The sequence below is a fragment of the Vanessa cardui genome, chromosome 7, assembly GCF_905220365.1.
Source record: "Vanessa cardui chromosome 7, ilVanCard2.1, whole genome shotgun sequence".
Lineage (NCBI taxonomy): Eukaryota > Metazoa > Arthropoda > Insecta > Lepidoptera > Nymphalidae > Vanessa > Vanessa cardui.
Window position 1 is genome coordinate 1,606,625 of NC_061129.1, and position 24,562 is coordinate 1,631,186.

The window sequence follows — 24,562 nt, forward strand, 5'->3', positions numbered from 1 at the left end:
TATGAATTCAAATAAAATATGAAAAAGACATGTTTATAGAAGAAGGTCCTTCATGGGGTACTGCATTTGTTTCTATATAAAGATACCGCAGATATTTTTAACTTAGCATATTAAAAAAATTAAAGGTCATGTCAAAAGGGATTATTGATTTCTAGGAAAAAAAATATGTGATTGTTCCTACCGTCTGTAAATAAAATGGTGCAAAAGAGTTACAGTTCTACTTGATATAAAAAAAATTATGTAATTGTTCCTACCCTCTGTACTTAAAATGGTGGAAAAGAGTTACAGATTTTCTGACCAGTTCTAATTGGTATAATCTACTTTCATTTGAGCTTTAAATTATACTCAACACTGTAGCATGACGATTCAAAAGTGCTTTTGTAAGCCTACTTGAATGAAGTATATTTTGATTCTGGAATATAATCCCTAAGAAGAGATGCCACAAGATGATAATTATGAGTATTGGGCGATTGGTAATTCAATGCAAATTAAAAGTAATGATTATATCTTTTTTTTTAAAGTAACAGACTGTAAATGTTCGTTTTTTAAGCATACATTTAAAACATACAAAAAGTATAAAATTTTGTCCTAGAACTCAGAGCCATAACTTTGGACATACTTGTTACCCCAGACAAATTATGGAAGAAAAAAAAGCAGTACACATTCTAACAAAGTTACATGAACACCAAAATATTTTTATTAATTAAAATAATAAGAGATTTTATTTAATAAAAATACAAGATTAGTAAATAAGACCCCTGCCATTAAGTCACTACCGTCCAGAGACATTTATATTATAACAAATATAAAGCATTTACCTTACATGGCCGTTGTTTATTGGGAATGATGATGATACAGTTGTTAGTTAGTACTTGAGCAGAGGTGGCCCAGTGGTTAGGACACGTGCATCTTAACCAATGATTGCACATTCAAACCCAGGCTAGCACCACTATATATATGTGCTTAATTTGTGTGTATAATTCATCTCGTGCTCGGCGGTGAAGGAAAACATAGTGAGGAAACCTGCATATGTCTAATTTCATCAAAATTCTGCCACATGTGCATTCTACCAACCCACATTGGAACAGCATTGTGGAATATGTTCCAAACCGTTTCCTTAATAGGTGAGGAGGCCTTATCTCAGCAGTGGGAAATTTACAGGCTGTTACTTTACTTTGTATGTTACATCTCTGGTGCAGGTTAATGAATCAAAGCCAAAAAAAAGGACTTTAAAAAGATTTTTGAAAGACATTCTCAAAGTATTGGTTACTATGTCTTAAATATTTATTGACATTTTCTTTTACTGATTAGCAAATTTACCCTTTAAACCGGATTACAACAAAACTAAGTATTGTTGTTTGGTGGTGAAATATCTATAGTTTAACAGCCTTTTATATGCTTACAAGTATGTAATGCCTATATCTATTTAATATATAGAACACTAGATTAAAATATAAAGATTAAAAAATTTAAAGGGTAAATATTTACCACACAAAATCACATCTTATCTTTTTACTAGGGTAATTTAAAAAATATATATGTATTTGCTTCTTATAAACTTAAACACAATTTTCGTTGGAATTGATAAAAAAAAAATGAGATTTTTTTTCTTATTCTGGCAGAATACTAACAAGTATAAAACATAAGGGCTGAAAATAAAATACCATAGAGAATATACCATTATCATTCCAATTGAAGACTGATTGAAGATAAACCAACCTTTGTTTTATGTATTCCATACAACTTGCTAATAGAACAACTATACTGTGCACTACTAACGGTACTTAATGAATATATCTTTATTCATAAAATAACACTCATACACTTAACTGCTTATATCCACTTCAATTTTACTCACAAAGTTACAATTACAGCTAAAATATCTGACTTAGATTATATATTAAAAACTGTAATACCAATTAGTAGTTACTCTATATATAAATGAATAAAACCAATCATACACAACTATAATATCAAAGACATGCTGTGATAAAAAGAATAGTAAATGCAAAGCATTTCATAAGGAAGGATACTTAAACAACAGATGGCTCGAGCATTACATTTAAATTGAATAATATTTACGGCATATTCTATACAAGTCAGGCAAATTGTAATTTACTTTTGGTCAATATTTATACTGACCAAAGTAAAGCACATAGGTATATATTTTCCTTCTATTAGAAGATTATTAGAAACTATAATAAAACATATGTATTAAATATAAGGAAAATACTAATTATCAGAGTGAATAATAAGTATGTGGTATTTACAACACGGAATACGAATAAGGGCAGTATGGAGCGAATCACAGGCATGCACTAGCGACTAATAAGATTCCTGACTCACTGAAGAAGAGCACCCTGATAGAGTCCCGACCTTCGACTGGCTAGCATACACCTTACGAGCGTCCCCCGCATTCCTATAAATATCGAAAAATCAATCCTCCAGCATTTATTAATACTCTCACCGAAGTTCATGCATGGTTAAACAGTTAGACCCATAAAAGGATTAGAGAACCATTTACCCGGAACAATTCTGGTATTTTCGTCCTAGAGTCATCTAAAATTAGATGAAAAGATCACAGCTTTATCTCTAAAGCTTTAAAAATATATAAATAACACACAATATTGTAAAAACGTTAGTTTTGTTTACGGAAACGCTTCCTTTAATGTTTGACAAATTGACAGTTGACAGTTGAGTTAACATTCAAGAATCCTGTCTTTTTTATTTAACTTAGCAGATAAATAACTTAAACTGCTTTATTGTTACTTTAAATATGTTTTACAATTTAATATTTTACATTATTTTTAAGGAAAGATCGGAGGTGTCAAAATACAACAAATGGTTCAAAATAATGTTGGCTTGTGTAGTTTATATTCAATAAATTATTTATTTTGTATATATTTTCATTTCTAACAATCAGTTTTTGTCTTGGTAGCATCGAGTTGATTTGTTGCTAGAGCCAGGGCACAGATAATCCATATTGGGGTTTTTATAGGTTGTTTATTTACAATACGTACTTAGCTCCCTCTATACCTAGAGGGATCGGAATCTGCAGTCATACCATGTTATGGTAACAGATCCTGATGAATGGTAGAGGTGTAAACTCAAAACTCATTGCAGGTCACGCAACCGGAAATATTAGAAAGTAATTAGCGAAATTTAACAAACCTTAATAATTATAATATTTATAAGATACGTATGTATGCTTACTAAATATCTTAAGTCATTTCATGAGTGAGATATGAAGATAGCTTCACTTAATTGTAAAATGACGATTCAAAAGTGCTTATAAAAGTCTACTTGAATAAAGTTTATTTTTATTTTGATTTTGAGTGAATTCTTCTGACATTAATCTCTGGCTAAATAAAATTAAAAATTTAATATCAGTCTGAAGTTCGGAATTTGGAAAAATATGTACACTTCCGTTTCTCGTAAAGCAGTAACGCCTTTGTTTCTGAACCTGAATACTTGCTGGTCGTTAGGGATTGCTATCATGACGGGGAGTGCGAGGTTGTATACAATACTTCTCTTTACGAATACACTTGTATAATTTTGATTTAAATCGTTTACGGAGATTTCGTCGTCATGTATAATATTATAGTATTAGAAATATGAAAGAAGCGGTAAAGAGAGTGTAGTGGGGGAAGATGGATTGTATACAACAACTTATTTCTTTTTATATTAAAAATAATAATAATTTCATAATTATATACTTTATATTTAAACTTAAACACTGAACACATGTTCAGTGGCTGTGGCGCGAATTTTATAAAACTGTAACTGTAACACACAAATCGTCAACCCTATTTTACCCCCTCGAGGAGTGAATTAAAAAAAGTAGCCCCTACTATCTCTACGACATGTCAATCAAATCGGTTCAGGCATGAAGAATAAAAACGTTAATTTTGCATTTATAATATTAAACATAAGTCACAGTAAGGGAATAGTTAGGCCATAGTCTACTACATTGGCTCAGTATGAATTGAAAGAGGCATATATTCTTTCACCGGGAATTCGAGTAAAAAAACAAATATTATAAGGAAACAACTTCGAGAAATCAGTAATGTTGTGACTTGTGAGATTCGATGTGGAGTCCACCATATCTCAACGCTAGAGTAGGTACTTTTTCTTGAAATTATTGAAATATTTTGTCTATTATTTTAAGAGGTCTTTTTATTAGACAATAATAATACCCAAACGGTATCCAATGGCAATATGAATTTTTGTTACAAACCAAAGTGTGAATATTAATTATTTCACTGGTAATTTATTTTAGAAATGAAATATTTCTTGACTTGATTTGAACAAAAATCGTTTTCCTCACTAGAATTTAGAACATTCTATTTTTTAATATGAATTTGAATACTGATATTTGAAAAATATCAAAATTTAAATATATACCAATTTTGATACTCAAAAGTTGTTGTAAAAAGAATCCGTACCTTGCCAAGGACTACAATAAAATAGATTTTAGATCGATGGAGTTTTAAAACGGTAGTATTGAGACTGTTGTTATTGACTCGTATGTTTATATAACAAAAATAAAAGACGATAATTTGTCTATTTTAAAAAATATAATCAATATTACATTATTATCAACAAAGTGACATTAGCACAGACATAGGTAATCGTGGATGTGAAAAATACAAAGACAGTCTCGTGGGACCGAAGCCGTAGCCACGCGACACTAAATCCAATTATACACCGACGAATATAGACGATAGATTTGTAAACAAATTATAGCCTTTATGACTATTGTAATAAGAGCGATAATATAAATTATGTATTCTCGTCAAAAGTAAAAATGGGATTATTGTTATACGCAGGCTTGTCCGTGATTCGTTATCGCACGGTCGCGCATACACGGACACGTGATGGCGAATAAAAACGTCCGTTAAATATTAATCCATCTTTAATCATTACAATCTGATTTAGTTTTAAATCTAGACATCTAGGCTAGTAAGGCGAGCTTCTGCATCTTCATAATTTTTTGATATGAAATTTAACATATGTAAATTGTAATCCATTTGAACCTAGTTTCCATGGGATCTATAGGCTTCTAAGTTATATGCTAGAACACCAAATGATTAAACAGGTTCAACGGTACTTACTTACTTACTTACTTACTTACTTACTTACGGTTTACGTGGTGGTAGGGCTTTGCGTAAGCCCGCCTGGGTAGGTACCACCCACTCATTAGTTATTCTACCGCCAAATAACAGTACTTAGTATTGTTGTGTTCCGGTTTGAAGGAAGAGTGAGCCAGTGTAACTACAGGTACATAACATCTTAGTTCCCAAGGTTGGTGGAACATTGACGATGTAAGGAATATTTCTTACAGCTTCAGTGTCTACGAGTGATGGTGACCACTTACCCATATGGCCCATGGCCCATATGCTCGGCCGCCAACCTATAGCATAGAAAAAGCTGGCAAGCAAGGCTGTTGTTTAACACAACATTTGTTAATGGAAGTATTTTTTTTTTAGAATCGGTGGTTGTGTTTTTTTTTTTTTTTTTTTTTTATTCAAGTAGGCTTTTATAAGCACTTTTGAATCGTCATTTTACAATTAAGTGAAGCTACCACCGGTTCGGAAAGTAGATTCTACCGAGAAGAACCGGCAAGAAACTCAGTAGTTACTCTTTTTTAACATTTAAAAAATACAACGTCATGTTAATTAAATACAATTATTTCAATTAATGTATCCTGCTTGGAAGTCAACAGTTATTAACTCCACGCTTTTTTATCATCTACAAAATCTTGTATCGAATAGTATGCTTTTTCTACCAATGTATTTTTAACAAACGATTTGAATTTACTAAACGGCAAAGTTAAAAATTTCTGCGGAATTTTATTATAGAAACGGATACCTTGCCCCAAGAAGGATCCATTGACTTTGCGGAGTCGGAAACTTGGCGTTATAAGTTTATCCTTACTTCTAGTGCATATACAATGATTATCACTGATTTTATCAAAGTGATCAATGTTACTGTGAATATACATGATATTGTTGTAAATATATTGCGACGCAACAGTAAGTATTCCTACTCTGTTAAAAACATCCCGAAGAGAGTCTCTAGCTCCAAGATTATAAATAAACCGAATTGCTCTCTTTTGTAAAATAAAGACAGATTCAATATCTGCAGCGTTACCCCAAAGTAATATGCCATATGACATAATACTGTGAAAATAACCAAAATAAACTAAACGAGCGGTATCAATATCAGTTAGTTGTCTAACTTTTCTAACCGCGTATGTTGCGGAGCTGAGTCTTCCTGTTAGGGATGATAAATGAGAGGTCCACTGAAGTCTGGAATCCAATTCTATTCCTAAAAACACCGTAGTATCAGCTACTTCAAGACGGTCACCATTTAAAGATATATTATAATTTTGCTTGCTAACATTAGGTAGGGTAAAAACTACACATTTTGTTTTTTGAGCATTCAAAACTAAATTATTTACTGTAAACCAATTGTGTATCTGTGATAATGCACCGTTCACATCGTCATAGTCATTTTTTTTCCTGTCAACCTTAAAAATCAGCGAAGTATCGTCAGCAAACAACACTATATCACAAATACCCTTAACATAGAAAGGAAGATCATTTATATATACTAGGAATAGAAAGGGACCCAAAATTGAACCTTGCGGAACTCCCATTTTTAACGTAGATCCAGAAGACTTTATTCCATTAATGAAAACTTGCTGGATTCTTTGACTTAAATATGAAGCAATGAGATCAAGAGCTTTACCTTTAACACCGTAATATTTGAGCTTATAAAGAAGCGTTTCGTGTTCTACACAATCGAATGCTTTAGATAAATCACAGAATACTCCAATAGCGTTCTGTGATTTCTCCCAAGCATCGTAAATATGTTTGAGAAGCGCAATTCCCGCATCAGTTGTCGAGCGACCTCTTCTAAAACCGAATTGCTCACCATGAAAAATAGCATTTGTACCGAAATGGACGAGAAGTTGATTTAAAATAATTTTTTCGAAAATTTTACTTAAAGATGGGAGTATTGAAATAGGCCTGTAATTACCGGGATCGCTTCTGTTTCCAGTTTTAAAAAGTGGTAAAACTTTACTACATTTTAACAAGTTAGGAAATGAACCCGTGTCCAAACTCTTGTTAAAAATTACTGCTATATACGGAGCAATATCGTATATGATGTTATTAAAAAATTTTACCGAAATGCCCCATATGTCGTTAGCTTTTTTAATATTTATAGTTTTAAATACTTTTATGACATCTATTGCAGAAACCGTTTCAAATGAAAAGTCAATAACGCATTTAGAAACACTATTATTTAATAACCTAGCTGCATTTGATGTAGATGATTTTAAATGAAATGTTATTTTATGGGGTACTTTATCAAAAAATGATTCAAATAAATTAGCAACCTCTAATTCAGAACTCGTGTATCTACTACCTGTGTTCAATTCTATTGGTATCATTTCCTTTTTGGGTTTTCCACTAACACTACTAATAACATCCCATGTGGCTTTAATTCTATTATCAGAATTCAGGATTTTTTTCTTTAAATATAAGGACTTAGCAGAAATGCATACTGTTTTAAAAATTTTGGAATATTTAATGACGTATTCTAAAAAGGCTACGCTTCGATTCCACCGCCTCATATCATATAAGTCGTATAATTTATTTCTACTTTTATAAATACCAACAGTAGCCCAGTCACTAAACTTTAATTTTGTGTTACTATAACATGATTTCATTTTAAATATATTGTTAAATTCTTTTAGTATTACTTCAAAAAATGAATTATAAAGCTCATTTGGATCCTGTGTCGTAAGATCTAGATTAGACAATTTATACGCCACAATATCTTTAAAACAATGTAATTTGTTAGCCGTTATTGGCCTGTATGTTATTTTTTTTAAATGATTTATTTCTTTGTGTTTTAATGAAAACTTCTGACCACAATGGTCAGAAGTTATATAGAATTTGACAATCAATTTGTAAGTGTACTCTATATTTAATATAGGAAATTGATTTATTTTTGATGTTTAATTCTTTTAGAGGATGACTGTTTTTCAAATAGTTCGCGTTGTTTAGTTTTGTCAACTAAATTACTAGAAAAAATTTAAATTATGTATGTAAATCGAGATTTAATACGATAGGGATTTTATAGTTGGATTGGGTTTTTATATAAGTTTTTACAATTTATGTCGTTGACTGCGGTGAAGAAAAACGTTGTAAAGGAACTATCTACCTACTCTTCAATTTGTAGTGCATAATTACATTTCAAATCAAATGAAAATAAACTTTATTCAAGTAGGCTTTTACAAGCACTTTTGAAATGTCATTTTACAATTAAGTGAAGTTACCACCGCTTCGGAAAAAAGATTCTACCGAGAAGAACCGGCAAGAAACTCAGTAGTTACCCTTTATTAAGACGAATGAAAGATTATTGAACACAAATTATAATAATTTACACTAATAAAATGCGAAAGTCGTTTTGCTGTCTGATTCGTATGATAGATACATAGTTTGAGACACTTAAATGCGTAAAACTTTCAACTACCCCCAACGTGCGGACCAAGTCGAGAGCGAAAACTAGTCGCGAATAATAGTTATGAAAATATAAGGAGTGTTTATTTTCTAATATTATTATTGGCGTTGTAGTACTGGTGTTGTATAGTTGTTAGTTGATGTAAGTCTCTGCTTATCGTTGTTAGAGTCCGAAGGGAATATATACTTATTACTTTTAGCTTGCCAACGTTGCTTAGTTGTGACGTCATGGAGCAGTGTAACGTGTTGTTAATATTTGATTCGACTGAACAAGTTATATTCTTGTCTAAAAATTACTTTTTCTCTTCTATTCTTGTATATTCGAAGCCTTTGGTCAGATCTGGGTTAGGGCAATGATCTCTGTAAAATATGGGGTATTAGCTAAGGAGAAATGAGTTCAGCCTTTCCGTGGGAACTACTGCTCTACAAAAATTAGGTTACTTACTTTACATATTTATAATGTATCTGTATTGTATACTCTGGTGTAATTTTATTGAAATTCATACAGTCATTGATTTAAATAAATAAAATTGATACTGAACACTGTGTTATGTTTAGTACGACACAACTTAGATGTAGCATCAGCAAATGCAATAAAACCGATTACTGCCGATTTATACAACCAATAGAAATATATTCTCGCGTCAGTTCAACCCGAGAGAGTAAGTGCATGTAAATACTTACTCGTAGACGTGTCAAATTGACGAATATATATCATATGATATTACTAGTTATTTCGTTTGTGTAAAGATCATATTCACATAAGAAAAAATTGATAATTTGGGATAGCGTCCTTAATTCAGATGTAATTTTGTCGATGCTACATCTAAGTTGAGTCGTACTATGTATTGTTTCCGATAAACGTGATGACATGATGACGTCTGCGGGATTAATCTAACTAATTCAAGGTCATCCAGCATGCTATGAGGTCAGATAGTTATGAATGAAAAAATGAGAATTGAGATGATTTAAAAACAAACCAATTAATGACGTCGCTTGTAAAATAAGTTAATTAAATTAATTAAACTCAAGCCGAAGCCATCGTCACGTGAGGTCCCACTAGGTGAACATTGTTCCAAGAAGTTAGCATAATCCATCTAGATGGCGAATAATCGGGAACTTTGTCGTACCAAGCCTATGTTCAGTAGCTGATTACAATATTCTGCTTCGATAGACTGATGTAAATTATATTGACTTTTTTTCTAGGAAAAGAAATAAATCACAAAATAGGCTGAGGTGTGAATTTGATGTCTGAAAATATTCCAATACAACAACAACAACAGCCTGTAAATTGCCACTGCTGGGCTAAAGGCCTCCTCTCCCTTAGAGGAGAAGGTTTGGAATATATTCCACCACGCTGTTCCAATGCGGGTTGGTGGAATACACATGTGGTAGAGTTTCTATGAAATTTGTCACATGCATGTTTCCTCACGATGTTTTCCTTCACCGCCGAGTACGAGATGAATTATAAAGAGCAATTAAGCACATGAATCAGCGGTGCTTGCCTGGGTTTGAACCCGAAATCATCGGTTAAGATGCACGCGTTCTAACCACTGGGCCATCTCGGCCAATACATTAATATTATAAATATGAGAGTAACTCTGTCTGTCTGTCGCTCTTTCACGACCGAACCGCTTAGCCGAATTTGATGAAATTTGATATGAACCAAATTTGAACTCTATGAAAGGATATAAGGCTAACAATTGCTTAACACTTGACAACCAACATCCTAAAACACGAGCCAAACCGGGGGCGAATACTAGTACGAAATCAAATACTTTTTTAAAAATAAATCAATACTCCGGTTATTTTGTTTGTTGTAACTTTTAATTTTACTTTCATATAAACGCAAGTGTCTATAAGATTATTGGGTAAAGTTTATCTGTAATAACAGCTAACAGAATTAAACCCACTCGTCTCGTAGCCCCGCCCGAACCCGCCGCGACCGCCCTCAGTAATACTCGGGCTTTCTTAGGATTCACTCGCTCACAAAACGACATATCTAAATGCTAATTAACGGTAATAATACTTAAAAAAAATATAAAACAAAGGCATTTTGAAAATATTAATGAATATTCAAATGTGTTCTTTTTTTATTTTTAACATAATTTAAAATTTAAATTTTTGTATTCTATAGTTTAATGACATTATTTTTTTTTATTTGATTCAATTAATACACCTAAGACATTAAAAGTTGTGTTTAATAGGACGAAATTGTAAATCTAATTGATTTATAAAATAGCGTAAGCCAGTGCAACAAGTGACTGATCAAGTTCAAAACATGATCCTGTATGACGTAAGTATTATGAACTTTTTGTTATATTCTTATTTAAATTAAAAAAAAAATAATCAAGGTGGAACTATACAACCTCCAAGGTTAAAAAAATTAAAAAATTAGCGATAACGATTCAAGAAGCCTTAAACATTATTAAGACTTAAGGTGACAGCTTGGCTGGTAGTTATTTAAATAATTGTTTAGAGAATAAATATCGTCAGTTTTTTGGCAGTATGCCCAGCATTATTGGCGTAACCGGTAGACATCCTTGGGGCTGGTTGGAGCCTCGATACAATTGAAAAGGAATCAGAAACAAATCATTTTTGCGAATTAAATTCTTGGTAAATGGTTATCGTGAAATATTCTGTACCAATGATAAATTTGGCTGGATTATATACCAGAAGATAAAATATTTTTCCCTGTCTTATTCCTAATTAAAATTTTTAAAACATTGTTAGGCGGTCGGGGAAATGCAGCTGATGGTTAGTGGTCACATTCTACCTGTATTTATACTGGCTAACTTACCCAAGGTCGAATACAACAATACTACAAGTATTTATACTAAGCGGTAGAATAAATGATGGGTGGATGGTAGTAGCCCAGATGAGCTCGCCACCACGTGTTTGTCAGTATGAAATTTAATGTGAGATTCATACACACTCAGTTGGGCTAACCGGAGTTTCCAAGGTTTGAGGTCCATTGACGATTTGCGGAAAGTTGTATAGAGGCTCCGGGACAACTTATCGTAACATGGTTCTTTTCGAGATCCGCTTACCTACTTTAATTAAAAAAAAAGAGTGCATTTTCACTGTTTAATACATAGTGGAGTTAAAGGATAATTATTTAATGGAAAAAATACTTATATTGAGAAGAGCTGTAGTGTCACAAAGCTTCATATTTGCGATTGGTAAAAAGAACATATATTCAAAGTATATTTATTTTTAAACAAGCCATTTTATTATTAATATTCATAATTGTACGTATCGAAAAATAAATACTCGGTAAACTACAGATACTAAAAGTTCTCTGATGTGAAATGAGTACATTTCGTTAAAGCCCGTCCTATTTCACGAAGGCGAGTCCATTAGAAACTGTTAGTACTTTTACTGCATGTAAAATTAAAATAACCATTGCAATTCTAGTAGAACGTTTCGCTACGCGCGTAGCTCTCTGCTACGAGAAGCGTACTACTGTCATTATTTGTAGAGGCACTTTGGGGATTTCGTTTCCTTTCGTGCAATATTTTTATTGATTTAATACAGTATCATTCTCTTTGTATTTATTATTAATAAACCAGTGAATAAAGACTTATGACTTAGCGAAAAACTTCGGAAAAAATAGAGGAAAGCTGGATTTTTGGATGAACCTTACTTTCGTGGTTCTAAACAAAATCCTGAAGTCCTCATTGATTTATGTGTCGTTAAAAAGTTTTCCAGGATCAAAGGTCGCGGCAACTCGTTCGTCGTGATTAATTTTATGAAATTGTAATTATTGTAATTACAAAATTTGTAACAAAACAATGACATCTTTGTAATTGTTTTGTTGTACTAATAATGGATTGTAATTTGAAATAAATTAATAAATTTTTATTGTAATTTTGTAATTGTACTAAAACTGGATTCTTAAGAAAACAGGGTCTTACTAACACTATATGGACTAGTAAAAAATAAGTAACTAAATAATAATAATTAAATTACAAGCTGTAAAGGGCCGTATTGATTTATATTAACTAGAAATGTATTTAAGGTACTTAATTTCATTGATAAGGATTAATGCTGTATTGTATAAAATCCCTCAATAAACAAGCCATTATTTCTCGCAAAAAGTAAAGGATAAAAACTGGTTTTGTGGGTTATCCCTACGAGATAAACATACTACGTATATGAAACCACGTGAAATTTTTTGTAGACCTTTTTAAGGTGTACAATACTGTAGTACATTTTTTTTATCTATCTCGTAGAGTTCAGCGAATGTTTGCTAGTTAAGCGCAAATAAATGTGTTTATTTACGACATGACATTAGAAACCTCTAAAATGATCAGCGTTTGTCTAATATATTTTGCACGTCATCATGATCATCAGCCTTTTGCTGTCCAATGCTGAACATAGGCCTTCACCACCACCACGTTGCTCGGCCCTCTGCCTCCCTCATCCAGCCTCTACCGGCGATCCTGCGAATGTCGTCGGACTAGTGGTTCGGAGGTTGTCCTACATTACGCTTACCGAGACGCGGTCTCCACTCTAGGAATCGTCTGTTCCAGCGGCCATCGGTCTTACGACAGATATGGCCAGCCCACCGTCACTTCAGCTTGCTGATTTTTCGAGCTATGGCCGTTACTTTGGATCTCTCACGGATAACCTCATTTCTGAGAGAGACACCTAACATATCTAGCACGCAACATAATGCGCGTATTATACGTATAACCTTCCCGTTGAATCGCTCAATTGATTAAATATCTTCATCAAAATGAATAGCGTTGTTTTAAATGTTTATGTACAAATACACAGGGACAGACAGGCAGCGGAAAGCGACTTTGATTTATATTATATACTATATATCGCTATATATAGTCATTCGCAATTTGAAACCTATTGTCACAGCACACGAATGATTTTTAAATTACGTTTTTTTATCCGCCAATCAATATTATAGATTTTCATTACGCGTGTCATACAGTTAAACATCACGTAATTGAGAACAAACTTTATTCTTCTATATCCAGTACGTTATTAACTTACTATATATTCCTTAAATATGATCTTATTGTAAAAAATATACATAACAAAAGCTTGTCGAATTAAATCGATTGCGACTACGTGTGTCGCAATAAGGTAACTGTTTGCAGTGTAAGCTCTATATCACATAACCTAATTTTACTCTGTTCTTTAAACATTGTTGGAAAATGTATCTCATACCTATAGTTTTTCTACAGCCAAATAACAGTACTGAGTATTGTTGTGTTCCGGTCTGAAGGGTGAGTGAGCCAGTGTAACTACATGCACAAGGGACATAGCATCTTAGTTCCCATGGTTGGTGGCGCATTGACGATGTAAGGGATAGTTAATATTTCTTACAGCGTCATTGTCTCTGGGTGATCTCTGGGTGTCTCGTCCGCCAACCTATACCATAAAAAAGAAATTAGAATATTAATGATTTGATTTACTTATTTAATGTTAGAAAATAAGAATGGTATTTTTTTACTTAAGTTGCAATTTTCTGAAGTAAATAAGTATAGCGGGGGCGTTGGTAAAATTACGCAAGGTCGGACCCTCGCCATTTAAACCGGGCAGTCAATTTTGACGAGAATCGAGGCGAATGAAAAATTTGAGGGAAAATCTATTTTACTTAAGAACTTTTCTCACAGGAGCGTTGATTAATTAATTTTCGAAATGAATTTTGAGATTTATTTATAGAATCTATCTATCTTCGTAATGATTAGATTTTACTAATATTACAAACGCAAAATGTGTCTGTTCGAAATCGCTCAAAATAAACTTTTTATCGATGATTTTACATGCACTTTTTGAATTGTAATTTTATGAGATTAAATTAAAAATTTAAAACGGTTCTAATATAGTTTTTAAAGAGAAAAACCAGCGAGGTTTGAAGTTTGTTTTTTTTTGTGTTGTAGGCGGACAGATAGACCGAAGATGACTTAAACAAGACTCAGAATCAGAGAAAGTTTCCTCGTAACTAATTTAAAAGTTGTTTTGTTTGATGTTAGATTCATTCAGAGTATTCTATCAGATTATACAGAATCCTTTAGCTGAAATTCTATCTAATAGATATAAATAATGCAAAAAAACAAACAAAAGTAAAAACATTGCGACTGATATACCTACTTAGGTACTTGTAGTCAGGCAAAAGTCTCATAATTAAATAAGTATGTATAATATTAAATAAGTTGCTAATACACATGATTATTGTAAGTGCTTCTTAATAATTTCTCATATCATCAAATCATATCCATATAGTTACAGTTGCTTACTCATCCTTCAAATAAGAACACAACAGTCAACAATACAAGCAATTAGTACTGCAGTAGAATAAATAGGTGCCTAGGTAGGTACCCAGATAGTATAAACCCAAGTTAATTCAATTAGTTATTCTTTCCTTTCATATAAAATACAATTTAAATATTATTGTATACCCTGGTTGTTACTCCCTAATACGCCTAGCATCGTGCAAGATAATATTGTTTTTTTTTTTTTATGTTGAATGCTTATTGGCATGTGAATTTGGCGGGAAACGGAATGAGACTCTTAAAATCCGCCATGTTCCAGTTCTAGTTGTCGCTCGCAGCTTTGCTGTGTTATTGGTTGGTTATCATATGTTAGGCAAAAAAGTAGCCTCCTTTGTTGGACTTCAAGTTTGCTTCACAACAAATTTCATCTCAAATTCTCATTCTCAAAATCAAGGTTTAAAACGCGGGCACAACGGGTTTCGATATAAGGCCTGGATGCCGTTATCATATACCTGATGCAGAATTAAAACAATATAAATATTTATTTTAAAACCAAAAAATAACTCGTATCACTAATGACAGGCTTATTTCGATCCTGAAAAACGAATAGAGACTATGGCTTTTCACAACTTTATTTAGGTATAGTATATATAGTATAAGTACCGCTTTCCTTTAACGTAAATAATCAACTAATTTAATTATTAATACAAATTGAATAGTACAATAAGATTTTAAATTTTCCAATATTTGTATTTGTTCAGTAACAATTATTGCTGTGAGCATTTAAATTTCGAAATAAAACTTAATTTTTTTTTTATGAAGAATAAAAGGGAACCCTAGTTGTAACAGATACACAATGCTAATAAGTACTCATAAGTTGTAGCTTCGTAGATCGGATTCCGATCTTTGACGATGTAAGGTCGCTGTGACGTCATCCATTACAAGCGCTTGACGTGCAGACTATTATATAAGCATATCCATAAAACATCTATTATTGCTTATGTACGAGGGAATGTACGCCTCCATCGAAATACCTGGCGCAAGTGTAAAGCGCTTTTAAGCTGCTGGAATGTCAAAGTTATCAATGCTAGATTGTATCCTCAATATAATATCTATATGGAGTATCTTTCTTAATTCAATTAAATAAATATATATATATATAAAACTATTTGTACATTTAATAGTGAATTTATATATATACAAATATTAGAAATGCGAATGTAACTTATCATGTCTGTTTATCTGTCTGTTGCACTGTCTCGGCCACACTGCAACGAATTTGATGAAATTTTCTATTTAAAGCTTTGGTAATTTACGCCTAACATTTGACAACCAACCTAAACAAAATTGCGGAAAATAACGACTTATTTATATAAACATGAAGCTGTTGATTTAAGTTAAGTTCAAAATAATAATTTTGTTAAAACATAGAAGAGTAAAAGATAAACATCATAAATTATATTTAAATTCTGATCCGTAAAATTTATAAATTGAAATTCTATTTTATTCTAGTCCCAAAGGTTTCGTTACAAAATTGTAATGGAATTGATTTTCTAAATATACAAAAAAGTTGTTTGTGTATTAATTTTATTTCCACAAAAACATTAAATAGCACAATATTATATATTATAATATATTTCGAGAGTTTTTTATACAATATATATATATATTTTCTTTACATTTTTATATATGTACTATTATTATTTTATTATATTATTTGACACAGACGTATCATACAAAATTGAATGAATTGATCACAATTGTTTTTTAACGTATTCCTAAATATAGACTTAGGCCCGAATTTTCACAGTAGTTTTTGATGATGGTTTTGTATATGGCGATTAGCGAAACGTGACCTTTACGTCAATCTTGACATTTAACTCCAATAGAAACGCAATGATGCGTCTCTTACTTGGACTCCACTGTCAATTTGAAGGGCAAGTCCTTGAAATAAAGAATAGATACTCTAATTCCAAGATATTAAAGTTCTAAATGCATTGCCGTGGTGAGATGAAGGTGTGAGGCTGTGCGGTGCGACGGCGGCGCGCGCAGCGTTAAGAGTTACAGTGATGTGAACCAAAGTATCGATAAATGTTTTATTTTCTACATGTGCTATTGATCTGTTTTGAATCTATTATAAAATGATTTGACATGTATTTCGAAGATATATGTTCAAAATTGACAGTGAATAAGATCTATTAAATTTCTCTTTTCTCATTACCGTAATATTTACCAAGTGCTATTAGAAATTGCAATGAAATAGAACTATTATTACTGAAACTGTTATTCTATATGACCTTACTTACCATGACATAACATGTCACCTATAATATTTTTTCAAAGTATAATTTAAAACGGTTTCAGGCTATTTTGATCCAATATACGTATAAATTTTGTTAGATATGTAATCATATGCTTATTATTTCCAAGTAACATAAAGAAAACGATTATAATAAATCCTAAAACATAAGAATACGAGAGGTTTTGAAATCAAGCGAATGTAGTGTCCCATCACTACACCGGTTCAGCATTCAGTAACCCAAGCATGGGTGTAAACGGACGGACAGCACCGCGGCTGAAAATTGAAAAAAAAATACATTAAAAATACTGCTGTGACATAAAAAAGTTATTATATCATGTGAATAGGTGATTAAGTGGTGATTAATAATGGGAGTTGACAGCGCGCCTCCGCAGAAGCCAGTAGTAAGTGCATGTCGTTTTTACAACTGTGTAACTCCTTCAATGCTAAAATAGAGCTTTTCTCTATGTCCTCCCTTGATTGTAGCATTCTCAAAGGACCAAACGAAACATCTCGACCTTTTGATATGGAAAAATACAGCTTCAGTTCGTTTCATTTAAATTTTGTTTATTTTTTTCTGGACACGAGCCTTTTGAGGCGAAGTAGGTCGGGCTAGCTTTGTAAAATCGAGATTGCCCACAATTTTGGTCTTCCAACCGAATTTCCTTATACGTATTGTTTTAAAATTTGATTCGTTGAATTTGAATAAAGAATTCTATATATATATATATTTTAGTAATTGCTGGGAACTGCAAGTAATTATTTTTCTTTGCAATTATTAATAATATCGTTTGAATCGTTTATGAAATAGTAATATAACTTTAAGTACTTCAACATTTAATACGCATGTATAGATATAACTAATTTAATAATTGCAAATCTCTTAATTTTACAAGTATTAAAATTTTAAAATGAATAAATTTTAAAGAAGAGTTATTTGAAAGTAATGACGATAGCAATATTGTATGATATATGCTACGCCGGCTATTCTCAGCGGAATAACTACCCCGAAACAGCGCCGTTGGCGTTATGACAAATTAACCTTTTGCAAAATGACATTTTTAAAACGAAAAATATACACTATACAAATACAGGTACTAAATTATATTTGATTGAAATCGATACCTTTTAATTATTTTATAACACGTGTGTGTTTCGTTAAATTCATAACTTCGAGCACTGTCAAATGATTTCTAATTCAGGGTTTTATTGGTGATAGAATATATCTATGATTACATAAAAATCTAAAATTACATCATTATAATCATGAAAGCTTGGTATTGAAACAAATGGCTAAAAATAGCCTTTCCCTATTATTACACGAGCTATAGTGTCACTAATGAATAGTGGTAGAGCGGAGTACTCTGGGTAGCAATGCTAATTATTATCAAACTACTAAACATTTTTACAATACTGGTACAATACTTGTAACAATACAAAACTGGTATTAAATTATTGAATTAGTTCAAGCTCATGTAAAGAAGAAAGAACTCAATATGAGATTATATTAAAGATAAAAAGAGTGGTTTTAGTATTGGTCGATTTCTAGGCAGAATATATATTTAAAAAAATTGTATTTCGTTGATATTCTGTAATTAAAATGATAAAGGAGTAACTTTTGAGTTTCTTTCTGGTGCTTTTCGGTAGAATCTACTTTTTGAACCAGTGGGAGCTTTTCATTACTTCGACACTGTAACAGACCGGTTTAAAAGTGCTTTTTTTCATTTTTTAACACACGTCTCATCTGCTTTACCGTATTGTAAATGTTATACAATGTCGCATATTTCCTGCAGTCAGTTTCATAGCAGAATAATTTTGCTGAACTTCACCAATGTTACTAGTAATACCCAACTACGTGATTTTTTTTAAAACTTCTGACACAATAAAAACTCATTATTATTCTTATACATCCCTTTTATTTTTTTAAATAACAAATATATTTATAGTGTATTTATAGTATCTATGTACTTATAAATAATTTGTTTATTTTTTCATTAAATCAAAATCACTTGAATACTATTGAATGTATCGCTATGAAACTACGACCAATCAACGCGGAATCTCTGATCTACTCTTTTTTTTTATTTCGTCTCTCGTTTCTATTTAATTCAGGTTTATTTAATGTTCTATTAGTATTATTATAATAACTGGAATATTTGTCAGACCTTCATTTTTATCTCCGTAATCAAACTACTCAAACAATCATAATTGTTTTATCGGTTGTCAGGGATTTAGAAGTAGCGTAAAGACTACGGGTATGTTTTCCCGACCTCTCCTCACATATAGACGAAGTCGTGTTTGGCACTAGTCATCTATAGTTTTTGAATGATTTCTGAAGAGTACTACTAGCATACAACTTTACTGATCATATTAACATTTGGCATAGAGATGATTATTAAAAAAGATTTTCATGGTAAACAAAACTACCAAACTAGTGTGTAGTAGGCGGCAAAGCTAGTATTTATTTAAGAGAAAATTTTAAAGCTAGCGGGCGATATCACAAAGTAGAGAGTGACGTCATGTCTGAAACAGTCCTGTTGAATGAACCCTCGGGTTCTCGTTAACAAAGGGTTGGATAAATATAGCCTCATTTGATCTAGACCCTCATATTGCGTTGCTATTTGAATCCTGAAAAATATTCGGTCGTATTTTAGATTTTTGCCAGGTTTCTAAGCATTTTTTAAAGTGAAATTTATTCATTGTAACGTTACTAAAATACCTATATAAAATTTGGGTAGAATTCTTCCACTGTAAAAAATCATTTCTGACGCATCTATTGATTTCGTTACCGGGATTTTATTTTTTATTGTATGTTGGTATAAATATTATAAAAAAAGTTTCGTCCAGAATAATATTGGAACTCGGACCAATACATTATCAGATCATATCATCTCATTAAAACTGGATATAGGGTCATAATGCAGGACGTGATCTAAATTCACACTGTAACTAGATCGTAGATAGTAGAAGAAATTAATGCGTCCTAAGATATTAGAGATTTGATGAATATTATGCTGAAACCACCGAGTAGACAAATTAATGAAATTATTGTTATAGGAGATTGAAATACTAATTATTACTTGTCGAAAGTAGTCCGCAATAATTGGATATACAGCTGCAGATTGTCTCTGCGAATTCCCTGGAAAATTTGCGCTCAGGGAATGAGAAAGGTTAATAGAAATTTCGTAATAATCTACAAAAGGTAATATCCAGGAACATTAAATAAAAATACTATTACGTAGCCATAAAGCTAATTCCTTTCTTCACATTGAATACTTCCACCAGTTCGAAGAATTTAATGTCCTGCTCTGAGAAGAATCAGCAAAAGAACAACGGAGTTTTTTTTCTAAACTCTCAATGTGAAGTTTTTCTTGGAGCTGAATGTGTTATTAAAACATAAGGAAGAGCGTTGCTTTCATTTATATCTTGACTCTTATGCAGCCGAGAACATATTGGAAGATGGAGTAATTCTCTAGACAATCAACAGATACTGTAAATTTTGCCGTACATGTATGATTATTACTCTTGAAGCATTCAATGACAGATAAATTTATTAATATAAAAAAAGAAACGCTAAAAGAAAATTCACACTCACTGAGCAGTTAAATATTTCAACCGACACCTTTTGCATCAATATAAAATATCGATAACATTAGATTTGAGGTATGGGGATTGGGGATAAAATATTGTAATGAAAACTTTTCAAAAACACGCCTACTTAGGTTATCTTTAACGTTCTTCCAATTTAATATGATTTATGTGCAAGCCAGGTATATTCCATGTTCTGAAAAAGTTATAGCATTATATTGGACAAAGATATATAAATATATAAAAGCCAGGTTCAGACATAACTGCCGAGCTGATTCATTTAGTAGTCTTCAAAAACAACCTTTATTTTTTTTTTATATATGTTTGTTGAGATTCAATTTAGCGAAACGTGAAGTTGAATGTAAGTATCAAGCAAGGAATTTCAAAGTTTGACGGCTTTTACAGTAGAAGAATTCTGTAAAAGTGAGTAAAAGGTAAGAAAACTGAAATATAACTCAGAGAGTCCAAATTTAAAAGAGTATCATAGGCAATAAAACAAATTCAGTTTTCAAAGTACATTTGATACTAGTAAAGTATGAAGGAACGAAAATGCACCTTTCTACACATTCGGTACGTAATCGCATTTACGTAGTCCACATATGAATCTAATACAAAGGTTTTGCATGCATTCAACTTTGCTTAGCAGATCTTCAGATAGGTCCTCAAATAAACGAGATTTCATTTTTGTATGGAATGGATGTGTTATGAATGCAATACCATTAAGAAAGATTGCAGGAATAAGAGCTTAACTAATTTTAGACCATTAGTGGGAGTTGTTAGTAGATTCTGTTCGGGATTATTGCGTTTTCATGAAAATAAGAATGTAATTTAATTACATCAAAATTTATTCTTGCATTTCATAGTATTATTCTTCAAATGTTATAGTCGTTATATTAATAACAGGAAAGAAACTAAGGAATAAAATGTATAAAAGTAAAAAACAAAAGAGGTGATAAGACAACGCCCTGTGGAACCCTTTATGAAGCAACATGATGCATACAAAAACATAAAACATCAACATTTTAATCATTAATAATTATGCATTGCCCCCATAATATAAATAAGATTAAAATTATCTAACTGCATTGATAGTTTTATGAAACAAAGTAACATTCTTAACTGTAACTCGTGATCAAGGTTATTGATAGCATTACTAAAATCAATAAAAGCAATGATAGCAATAAGTTGACGCCCAATAAAAAATGATTGCTACTTAATGAGTCAGAAAATAAAATTATATGACGCAATAATGATGTGGCAACACATTTAAAAAGCTCTTGCTAGTGATGAGACAAAGCGGTTTTAATTAATTTTAAACTTTATCAATTCTGAAAGACCCAAGTTGCGGCAGGCGGCCATACTCTCACAACTCAAATGTTTGTAGGTACATAATAAACTTTAATTTGTTGTGATTAAATTCCTAACTGATATTAAAACTTTGTTTTAATGTCATCAATTTCACGAGTTCTTTGAATGTACTTATCTATAAATTATTATGGAAAAGGAATAATAAAACGATTTTAAATATTTGTAATAATCAATCTAGATTATACTGTTTATTTTAAGGAAATTAGTAGGTACTTAATTTTTTTTTGGTCCCATTACATTGAACTCCAGAGATCGTGAGATCAAACTGCGGTACTTAAGTTAAACATTAATGAGTTTAATCATCTCAATGTCCTATTAAATTGGAACACGGATATTGAGTATTGATGTTTGGCGGTAGAATAATACAAGTGGAGGTAAATACCCATAGGGGCTTGCATAAAGCCCTACCACCAAGTGGAAAGTTGTCTTTTAATTTCGGAAACGAATATTTCTTCGTTTTACAGCGTGATTTTTCCGTAATTGGCATTTAACCGTATTTTTTTATTAAGAGCGTCGTGGAGAGAGTTTTAAAATAGCAGCGATTAATTAAGGGCATGATCGTTTCTGGAAAGGACATTTTTGCTTTTACAGAGATGATCGATATGACACCTCGTCTAATTACCTACGTCAATTAAAAGAAGGCTGTTTATTTACAGAGTTCCGGACCTTTAAAGGAAAAAACATCCTAGTCTTAGTTCCTCACTTCACTTTGAAAACCAAGAAAAATTAAAGATAAAATGTACCAACTCTATTCAAGTAGGCATTTAGAAGCTTCTTGGAATCGACATTTTTTATAATTATAATAAGAGACACTACCATCGGTTTGGAATATAGTTAGTATCGACATGAACCGGTAAGATCCTCAGTAGTTACTCTTTTCTACTTTCATCACTTCGTTCTCTGCTTGTTTGTCCCTCTGGCATCTGCGGTCCCTCGGTAAAAAATCAAACTTGTAAGTTTATAAAATCAAAATATATGATCGTTTATGTCCCATTTCCCATATATTCGCAAAGATAATCTAAATCTAATGGGTATTTTTAAACTGGAATCATCAAATTTAGCAAGAAGCACTGAAAACCGTAAAGTAGCGCCGGTTCGAGTAGCACTTGTTTATTGTTAGTAAGCAATGGTAAGATTAAATGGTAATTATACAATTGGTCAGGATATATAAAGTATGTTTTTTTTGTTTAATTTCGATCTTAATTAATAGTTAATGACCATATTTAAGGCCGCAGATTCCAAGGTCTTGAGTTCAAACCGTAGGTCAGACCGGAAAAGATATTGGGGGTTTTGTATAGAAATAAAATCTAAGTAACAGCTCAGATTCTGGAGATTGGTAGAATGTAAGCTCACGGCTTCGGAAAGCACTTTAAGCTGTTCGATATTATCCCCAAGACTTCCAGTCGTAATGGATTTGCCGTTACATTTTTACCAACTCTTCACACATTCTATTGCCAAATAGTAATACGTAATGTCATTGTAGTTGACTGAGCCAGGTTTAATATCTTGGATCAAAAAGATAATGGCGCATTGACGACGAAACAGTACTTATTCCTATTTGTAAAGTTTAAAATAAAAAGGTCATTTTGATTTTATTATTTCAACGACAGTTTTTATAATCAATTAATGAAGGAAATTTTTAGAAGATTTTAATTTTGATGGACCATAAAAAGAATAAATTTTAATAATACTTCCTGTGTTTCGACAGCTTTTCATTTGGCGTTTCTTTAACGGAAGGCTATTATTAGCTTCATCGTAAAGTTTACGGCGCGGGAAGCCATTATTCGTTTTTCGTGTTCCAGAAATGATTATTGAAGAATGACATAAAATCAATTTCGTGTTCCAGTATAATGGCTCGTATTTTTGACCGTTGCTACGGGATTAAAAAGAAAGTTCAGAGTTACATAAAATGCTTCTTCAGCTTCTTTTTACTATTAAAAAAAAGAGTACGGATGGGTTGGTTATACATCTTAAAAGTATAAACCATTAAAGAAACCGGCGATGCGTGGCGTGGCGATGCGATGGCCCTTTAATAGCCCACTTAGTTTCATAGCGGGAAACATTCATACATATTTGTTCGGTGTATATAATTAATGCTTAAGTTATATATCCAATTTGCAAAACCTCCTAATGATAAATATAATCAGTAATTTCAAAATATTATTAAGGGTAAAACTCATAGAAATAAGCACTGGACTCTCATTGGTAGAAAGAAAATTATAATTCTTTTTTTTATCGTGGCTCATCTTTATTCGATCATTGTATTTTTGTAATGTAAAAATAATCGCTTTTTACTTGATGTATATGTACCTACGTATATGTATGCAAGGTACATATACCAAAATATATATTTTTATTTTTTTATCTGTCTTTCTATTGTGCCGGCTAATCTCTGGAGCTACTAAAAATATTTTGTCAGGACTTTCATTGGCAGACAGCTTAGACTACATCAATAAGTATTTTGTTAAATTTAAACGCGCACGATGTCGCGGGCACATCTAGTCAATATCTAAAATTATTGTTGTATTTGAGTC

General features: G+C 31.8%; 2 protein-coding genes across 3 annotated transcripts in view; one reads left to right on the forward strand and one right to left on the reverse strand.

The window, feature by feature from the left end:
- The window catches only part of LOC124530832 (dedicator of cytokinesis protein 7), a 34,003-nt gene extending 31,319 nt beyond the window's left edge, over positions 1-2,684 (reverse strand). The window contains exons 1-2 of the mRNA XM_047105155.1: positions 2,525-2,684; positions 2,347-2,419 (exon numbers count right to left, since the gene is read on the reverse strand). Coding sequence (XP_046961111.1) covers positions 2,347-2,419; positions 2,525-2,559 — 108 coding nt within the window. The 5' untranslated portion in view covers positions 2,560-2,684. The remainder of the gene's footprint in view (positions 1-2,346; positions 2,420-2,524) is intronic.
- Positions 2,685-10,642: 7,958 nt separating this feature from the next.
- The window catches only part of LOC124531440 (dual specificity tyrosine-phosphorylation-regulated kinase 2), a 59,924-nt gene continuing 46,004 nt past the window's right edge, over positions 10,643-24,562 (forward strand). The window contains exon 1 of one of the 2 annotated variants that reach the window (XM_047106025.1): positions 10,643-10,830. In XM_047106025.1, the coding sequence (XP_046961981.1) occupies positions 10,816-10,830 (15 nt within the window). In that variant the 5' untranslated portion in view covers positions 10,643-10,815. Of the gene's footprint in view, positions 10,831-17,323; positions 17,477-24,562 lie in introns of those variants that run through there. The other variant, XM_047106024.1, reaches the window with a different exon arrangement.